The following is an 8,794-nucleotide window of genomic DNA, read 5'->3' on the forward strand; positions in this document are numbered from 1 at the left end:
ACCATTTTGATAATGGAACCCTATAAAGTGAACTAAAATCACTATTTATTTAAAGTCCATAGTATGTATCACTAAATTGAACATAAGTGATTTATGTAAAGACCAGTATATAATTAATTGATGGCGTAGTACCATGAGGTATGGATACATATAGATGTCTAATTGATTATATGGATGTATACTTGATACATCGAGACTTGACCTAGCTAGATTCTAAAAGTAGAATCAAACTACTATATTTAGTGGATTACTTAGACATTAGTTTAACCTTGACGCTGTTAAACATCGCGCCGTAAAAGGAGGTTATAAAAACGCAATAATAATCAGGTGGACTAAGAATTGTGTGGGAGTTATGATCAAACAAGAATGGATAAGTCCTCCTATTAAATAGGAACGATGTTTGAGCCTCTTGATGAGCGAGAACTGGAAATTTGCATGGCCATGCGGAATAGGATAAAAGAGTTAATCCTTATTTGAGCAGTTCGAACTCATCAATCAAGTAAAAAAAAATTTGAGAATAACATGGTATTATCAAATTTGGCATTAAGTGACTTGAGAAATTTAACATTGCGCTCTTGTCTTTCGACAAGTGAGAGATTGAAGAAATATGTCCTTAGGTATCCCGACAATTACTATATATAAATAAAAATTATATTATGAAGATAATAAAGTTAATTATTTTAGTAATCGTATTTTTCTTGCTAGAGAATAAATATGATTAATAGGACAGCTCTAAACGAGCCTATACAAAAATATATTAATCCTATATGGTCACATATTACAGCACAAGTTGGACAAACCAATCCAAATCCATTAAGGATTAGGGTTGGCCGGTCATGAAGGGATAAGGGGAAAATTAGTTCTCCCAACTCGCTTATGACTCTTTTATTATATATAAGATACTCCCTCCGTCCCAAAATATAGTTCCCATTTCTATTTGCAAAGTCTCCGAGACGTATCTTTGACCTTATATTTCGTATTAGTAAAAACTATAAAAATTGATATTATGAATGTATACGTTGAGATGAATCCAACAAGACCCCACATGAATATATTTTCTTGTATACATCAATGAGAATATTTGGTCAAAGATTTTAAATTTTGACTCCCAAAATAGAAATGAGAACTATATTTTGGGACGGAGGGAGTATAATATTAGGGTTATGTAATTATTTCATTAATTAAGCAGTTTCTTTCCACAAGAGAGAGCGAGTGAAAGCTTAAAATATTCTCTCTCACCGCCAGCTTCAAATCAGATCCTTGATCATCATCTTTCACGTATAAAAAATGCAGGAAAGGAGAGAGATGACACCAAACAAAATCCTCTACAATACGTGTGTTTGATACTGTCAGAATCATCATCATTCAACATTGGACGCACAATTTCCCTAAAAACTTTACGTAAAACTCAAATACACTCCGTAAATCCATAATTCCGTATCAAAAGAAAAAAAAACTCACATACAATACCCAGATACCCTCTTCACTTCTCTAGTTCTCTTCCCATTTTTTTCTTCGACTAAATCCCACTTTTTAGCAATTTAACAGAGAACAGTTAAATCTGAATTGGGTTTTTCAATCAATCAATAAGATGGGTGTCAAAAGGCCCAGAAGTGTACCTGAGAATACAATTGTAGATGTTTGGCGAAGAGAGGTTGGCCAACTTTCTTCTAGAAACTTCGCTCATCGTCTCGCCGCATCTGAGGTAACTTCTCAAACCCTAATTCTTTCTTTTATTAACTGTTTTGTGCGTTATTTTCTGATGCGATCAGTTTCTTTTTTCTGTTACTTGTTTTTGATTAATTGGGATTATAGAATCTGAAAAGTTTGCATATTTATGTAATTGTTCATTGGGGATTGTTAGTGCTGTGTGTGGTAATGGGTTTTCATCAAATTGGAGTGATGGGGTTTGATGTTAGTTAAATTATTACTACTTGCTGTATTTACAGTGATAGTGTTACAAATTTTTACGGGAAAGACGGGACCAAACCATCTTAAAAGAGTTTGATTTGATGTATTTGTCAATTATGTGGCGGAAGCCGGAATTTTAAGAGAATTAATGGACAATTGTAATATTATTGCTGAATTGTATGCCTTGCTTCTCCTAGGTGCATGCCTTCGCCACTGCTCTTATGCTTAAGCTTGAATATTCCTATCACATTATTGTTCAACATGCTTTTATAAACACTGAAGGGGTGCTTTTTAAGAAATAGCCATTTGAAAATTCACAGGGAGTAAATTTAAGGAGGTGTTGTTTCTAGTGGAACAGTCATTGAGAGGGTACGTTGGAGCAGAAAAGGGCAGCAGGCCTGAGGGAAGGGGGGTGAGAGAGGAGGAAACGGGGAAAACATTATCCTAGGAAGGGAGTAGGCAACTATTATCCCTGTTTGAGGGGAATAGTCTCCCCCATTAGGTTATTCTCCAATCCAAACCGTAAATAAATTCAGATTTACTCCGTCAATTTTTAGTACCCCCTTGTCCCATCTCCTTGTTGCAGGCGAACGATGAACAAGAGAGACATGTTACTTTTAGTGGTTAAGGTGTTTGACATTATTTGTTGGATTAGCTGTGTTAACAATTTAACATTATGTTTCTGTGGCAGGGGTTGGTTCTCAGATTTGATATTTTGAGGAAGCTAGAGAGGCATAGAGGCTGTGTGAATACAGTGAGCTTCAATGCGTCTGGTGAGATTCTTGTGTCTGGCTCTGATGACAGGAGAGTTATATTATGGGATTGGGAAGTTGGGCATGCTAAACTCTCATTTCATTCTGGTCATGGTAACAACATATTTCAGGCAAGATTCATGCCTTGCAGTGATGACCTTAGCATTGTTACTTGTGCAGCAGATGGCCAGGTATTTCTCTGTTTCTTTTTTCCTCTTCGGGGTGAGGAGGGAGGAATGTAAATAATTTATTTCTATACAGAAATCTCTATGCTAATAAAATTTGTTGTTGGTTATGTCCTAGTGGAAAGAATTTGGAATGCAATAAGACTGATTATATATTTGGAAGTTCAGAAACCTCTTTTACACAAAATTGGAAATGTTTCGCTGAGCTACTTTGGAAAACTAGACTCCTTTTCTTTCCCAGATGTATTAATGATGTATCATTTGTCAGTATTCGAATTTAAGTTTGATTCTGTGTACTTAATTTATGCTGGCAGGTAAGACATGCGCAAATTCTTGAAGGTGGCCATGTGGAGACATCTTTGCTTGGCAGGCATCAAGGCCGAGCTCATAAGCTGGCAATCGAACCTGGAAGTCCTCATGTTTTTTATACTTGCGGAGAAGATGGATTGGTCCAGCATGTAATTAAGATCTCTTCATTATCACACTGTTCTCCCCTTCCCCCTTTTCCCATTGCAAGAGACTTTCAAAGTTAAATGCACTTAACTAGGACTAATGGCTTTTAGTTGAGGCTAATTTGGCATACCTGGTGATCTAGTATCTAAAGGTCACTTCAAAAAAGATATGCAACAATTAGCAATCTTTTGATGAGACGAGATACATGTGTTTCTGCTTTCTAGTTTCCCTAGTGATGTTTCCCCGTATATTTTTAATCACCAAGTTTCACACCATTTTTCCACTTTGGGGGGGTCCAAGAGATATATGTATAATGAGTCACCGATTGTATTCTTCATTCTAACTCAAGTACCCTTGTCGAAACTATGGTACTTTGAGTCTTTGACATGGGTATGGACACTTCGACAAGTACCTAACTCCGGGTACCCCACACACACACACATACACACATATACAATCGTTGTTTACATAACTAGAAAAATGTGGGGATGGGGGTTGGAATATATACAAAAGCCATGTGGCAGCTTATGATTGGCTTTCTCATATTTTCCTTTCTCATTCTAGCAAATCTCAATGTGTTTGACTATATATATTATTATATTATTATATCTATATATTCCCTCCGGTCTTTATTAGTTTACCTGTTTTGACTTTTGATACTATTCACATACATGACTTTGACTATCTCTTGTAATTTGTATTTAAGGAAAAATATAATCCTGTGAGATCTTGTTGGATTCGTCTCAATGTGTATTATCCAAATATCAACTTTTTGTAATTTTTGCTTATCGAAAATTAGAGATATTAAGGTTCAAATGAGTGTCTCGGCAAATGTGCCCCAAAGAAAGGGGTAAACTAATAAAGTCCAGAGGGAGTACTTCACATTCATCATTTCATTGGTTTTCATCAATTTTCTCAATCAATTGTTTTGATTGTTTTTTTCATTGTTTTGCTGAGCTGGCTAGCTTGTCCTCCCATTAAACATTGACTGTCTGGTAGAGCTTGTATAGCACTCTAAAGTAGACTTTCCAATTAGCCCATAAATAGCCTTCTTTTAGGAACTGCCATGAATCTGTAAGCTTCACCTTGCTGTCCTAATGATTGCCTTTACTAAGACTGAGTGCTGATATTTTTGTTATATGTTAATGCAGTTTGATCTGAGAACTAAAGCTTCTACAGAATTGTTTACATGCCATTCAACTCTTGGGAGAAGGAGGTACCGTCCTGTTGTGCAATTAAACACTATTGCCATTGATCCCATGAGGCCTAATCTGTTTGCAGTTGGAGGGTCTGATGAGTATACTCGGGTTTATGATATCCGCAAATATAAGTGGGATGGGTCAACTGATTTTGATCAACCCATAAACTATTATTGCCCTGAACATCTGGTTGGTAATGAGAAAGTAGGGATAACAGGTCTTGCATTTTCCGACCAAAGTGAGCTTCTTGTATCCTATAATAACGAGCAGATCTATCTCTTCACTAAAGATATGGGATGGGGACCAAATCCTGCTCCATCATCTCCTCTGTCAACTTGCAGTGATGCTGATGAACCGGGACCTGATGACTCTTCAGGGGCAGTTGAATCTGTCATGGATACAGACAACAGACCTGTTCCCCAAGTTTTCAAGGGCCATATTAATCGTGAAACAGTCAAGGGTGTAAGTTTCTTTGGGCCAAAGAGCGAGTACGTCGTAAGTGGATCTGATTGTGGTCGGATTTGTATTTGGAGAAAAAAGGACGGAGAGCTCATCCGTGTAATGGAAGCTGATAAGCATGTGGTTAACTGCATTGAGGCACATCCACATACTGCAGTTCTTGCCAGTAGTGGAATTGAAAATGATATCAAGATATGGACTCCAAAGGCAGAGGAAAAAGCTATTTTGCCTGCTAACATTGATGAGGTATTTCCTCTCTTAGAATTTGTGAATGTGCTATCATTTTATTTGTGCAGTAATTTTTGCTTTAAGCCTGCTTCAGAGAAGGTCTCTATGATGATGGGCGATAACCTAAAAATAAAAAGGTCGTGTTTCAGTTGCACACATCAAATCCTCGATTTAAGTATATCATTCTATGCGTTTTGCTTGTCATATTCTCTGGTAGCCCACAAATATACTCCACATTTTATTCGACGGTCTGGATGTTTCTCTACGTCTTTCATTCCCTATTTAAGTCTAATTGATTGTCATTTTGGTAAGTCTTGAGTTCACTCTGTCCATTATCTCTCTTTACCTTTGATGCATCGCTCCTTACAAAACGCTTTTTTTTTTGCTCTTTTTCTATCTTTCAAAGAGGAGGTTTTGCCTTTTCAGGGATTTCAAGAATCCATCTCTTAAACGCCCCTCCAAAAATTAAAGGAAAAATTGTCATAAATGAGTCAACCTTTAAGCCATTCGCTGAAAAATAAGTCATCCATTTGATTATTTATGAATAAGTCTAACTTTAGCACCCATCAATTTTAAACAAGTTAAATTACTTGTGACCGGTTCCAATGGTAAAAGAATCTATTTTTTTTTGTGTTTTTAAAATTCTTTTTCTTTTCTCTTTCTCCTCTTTCCTCCCTTTCAATCCATGGCTGCCACCCCTCTTCTCTTTTTCCCTCCAAAATTCTACACAACCACCAAAACCCACCAAACCCACCTCACCACCACCAAACCGCACCCGAGACGACCTAAACCGCCACCAAACCTCACCGGAAATCACCACACGACCACCAAAACCCACCCGAAACCACCTCACCACCTCTGGAACCCACAAACCCCTACAAAAACCCACCCACAAACCCCTACTAAAACCCACCCACAAACCCCTACAAAAACCCACCCACAAACCCCTACCATACCCACCCACAAACCATTGAAACCCAAACGCACCCACAAGCAACCTAAACCCACCCAAAACAATAAGATAGGGATGGAAGGAGTAGGAGAAAAGGAAAGTGGCGGCGGCGGAGTGGGAGGGGGCAGTGGTGGTCCTCCTTTAATGCACCCATCACAACCGCTACAACTCATCCCCTCAAAAAAAATCCACTACCACAACAACTCGAAATTTCCGCAACAAGCCCACCCCAAATGCGACCCAAATCCAAACCCAAGCCCACCTTCTCTGGGCCCACCACCTCCTCTTCTCCTGCTCACTTGACCCAGCAACCATGGAGGGAATGATAACTTATTTGATTAATTGATTTTACAGTTGATTGACAGTGGAGAAAAGGAGAAATTGATGGATCTTTTGAGGAGGTTTTGGCAGCTGATGGTGTTGTGGTGGTGTTTTAGTGTTGGCATATGTGGAAGAGGAAGGGGAGGGGGTGGCAGTGTGGCAGGGGAGGGGTAGAGGGAAGGCATGGAGGTGAAGGAAGGAGGAGGGAGAGATGATGATGTGATGATGGAGGAGGGTGGTGTGTGCTCTGATGGTGATGATGGTGGAGGGAGGAGGTAGAGATGTTGGTGAACTGATGATGATGGAGGTAGAGATGATGCCAAAGACGCCTCTAATGATGGTGCAGTTGTTGCTTTGTTATTTCAATTTTATTTTTAAAATTGTTTAAATAACCAATGATTATAGAACACGTGTCACATTTTAGCTATCCTTTAGGTGATAAGTGGTGGTAACTTGTTTAAAACAGATTGGTATTAAAGTTAGACTTATTCAAGAGTAATAAAGATTGGCTTATTTTTACCAAACGGCCTAAAGGTTGACTTTTCTGTGACAATTTTTTTCCAAAAATAAAATTCAGAAAAGAAAGCCAACTTACTTCCTGCTTTTGTTGCTGAGACTAAATTCCAAGTCAAAATACCACTTTGTTTTTTCAGTGAGTGTGGTGAAGTAGCAAATGGTCATTGCTTTGTAGATTAGAAATTTAATGGAAATAGACTGTTATTTTAGGCAAGGTCGTGTATATCCAATCCTGAATACCCTTCCCCAAGTGCGAATCTCTCTAGAGATATTGTGGTTATTTTGATGGTTACCAAATTCCAGATCACTTTGACCTTTTGTGGAAAATAGACTTGTTATGCTCGATGAGCACCGGAGGATGTCTAACTTATCTCTGCGTTGCTTTCTGAAAAGGTTGTGATAAGTGATCGATCTTTTATCTTTAACTTTGGTGATTCTGAGGATGATGACGACGACGACGATGATAGTGATGACGACGATGATGATGATGATGATGATGATAGTGGTGACGACGAAGAAATGTATAATGTTGAGGGAAGTTATTTTTTATCTGATGATGATGATGATGATGATGATGATGATAGTGATAGTGATAGTGATAGTGATAGTGATGATGAAGACGATGACAACGATGATGAGGAAAATAGTGAAATTAATGTGGATGATGATAGCAAAGCTGACAACGATGATAATTTTAATGATGGTGATGGTGATGATGATACTAATGACAATAATTTTTAATCCATTTCCAGTTTAGGCCGAGGCAAAGGGGTTGGAGGTATCCTGTGTCTTCACCTCAGGAGCTGCTTTTGCAATTATTTTCACTGGAAAACCGTATGTCAAGCCCGGAACACAGTGGAGAAAATTCAGGTTCCAGACAGGACTTCCTGGAGCTTATACTGTCACTGAACAGGCACAATGCTAATTCATCTGATGATGATGGAGATGGCGATAGTGGCCCGGAGGATTTCTACAGCTGATTCAACCTCTATATTGCAGGGTTATCTTTCCTGTCATGGGAGAGAATTGTCACCTTTCAAATCTTGTACATATTGCCATAACCAAACTTTGCCAATTAATCTTACATGCCACTTTTTTTATTCGTCTTTATTAGTATTTCAGCTTTTGTTCCCCTCTTCCCTTATCTTTTGTCTTCTCATTAGTTTGGCCAACGTCAAACTTTTCTACGTTCTGATAAAGTGTGTGTTCCAGCGTTTACATGCGCTTGATAAACGGGAACAATGCCTTGAATCAAGCATGACAATTGTAATTTCAAAGCGTATAGATTGTAAATTTCAACTATATTACACTATATACACTTTCTCTTGGCACATTCTGGATAATGTATTCAGTACAAGCCTACAAGGACTTCACTCTACTAATTTTTTTTTTTTGACCCAACACTTTAAATTTTCTTTTTTGACAAACTTGAATTTTCTCTTGTGTCTTATTGATTTTTATTAATTAAAATTGATTTTCGCCGATTAGAAATGATTTGTACTCATTAATTGATGTTCACTAGAAATTATATTCAAAGTCTAAGTAAACCAGGACTAATTTTAAAAAAAATCATCTTTAATTAGAATTAAGAGATGTAAATTCAAAGAATTAATCAGCAAAAGCAAAACCAGATGATATGAAGATCTATCAGAAAGAATTGCCTTCGTTCTTTTCTAATAAAGCGTTAATAATGCTTAAACTAGAAAGTGAAAATATGTCAGGGGGTTTGGGAAGTTAGTGAGCTTGAGGTTGATTTTCCTAGAGGATGCTCCAAGGTTGCGAACTGGTGTAAATGTTGCTTTAAGAGGATGGATGCTG

The 8,794-nt window shown here is 37.7% G+C and overlaps 1 protein-coding gene across 4 annotated transcripts; it reads left to right on the forward strand.

The window, feature by feature from the left end:
* Window positions 1-1,202: 1,202 nt before the first annotated feature.
* LOC104903881 (uncharacterized) lies at window positions 1,203-8,354 on the forward strand. Of its 4 annotated transcripts, XM_019251947.2 has the most exons (6): window positions 1,663-1,705; window positions 2,603-2,684; window positions 2,795-2,854; window positions 3,163-3,306; window positions 4,453-5,205; window positions 7,370-7,872. In XM_019251947.2, exons 2-6 carry the CDS (start codon window positions 2,676-2,678, stop codon window positions 7,715-7,717), a joined length of 1,314 nt encoding a protein of 437 aa, XP_019107492.1. In that variant the 5' UTR covers window positions 1,663-1,705; window positions 2,603-2,675; the 3' UTR covers window positions 7,718-7,872. The 4 variants fall into 4 exon arrangements, with proteins under 4 accessions (XP_010690312.1, XP_048491849.1, XP_010690313.1 ...); XM_010692010.4 differs by having other exon boundaries at window positions 1,203-1,705; window positions 2,603-2,854; XM_048635892.2 differs by lacking the exon at window positions 7,370-7,872 and adding an exon at window positions 6,494-7,363 and having other exon boundaries at window positions 1,204-1,705; window positions 2,603-2,854.
* The last annotated feature ends 440 nt before the right edge of the window (window positions 8,355-8,794 follow it).

This window comes from Beta vulgaris, chromosome 9, assembly GCF_026745355.1.
Source record: "Beta vulgaris subsp. vulgaris cultivar EL10 chromosome 9, EL10.2, whole genome shotgun sequence".
Taxonomy (NCBI): domain Eukaryota; kingdom Viridiplantae; phylum Streptophyta; class Magnoliopsida; order Caryophyllales; family Amaranthaceae; genus Beta; species Beta vulgaris.

What these genes read in the sequence shown, in the direction of transcription:
- LOC104903881 (XM_010692010.4), top strand. Translation starts at nt 1,592, where the DNA reads ATGGGTGTCAAAAGGCCCAGAAGTGTACCTGAGAATACAATTGTAGAT. An exon ending in CTTGTGCAGCAGATGGCCAG is followed by an intron (nt 2,855 to 3,162) that starts GTATTTCTCTGT and finishes TTATGCTGGCAG; the next exon opens with GTAAGACATGCGCAAATTCT. An exon ending in AAGATGGATTGGTCCAGCAT is followed by an intron (nt 3,307 to 4,452) that starts GTAATTAAGATC and finishes ATGTTAATGCAG; the next exon opens with TTTGATCTGAGAACTAAAGC.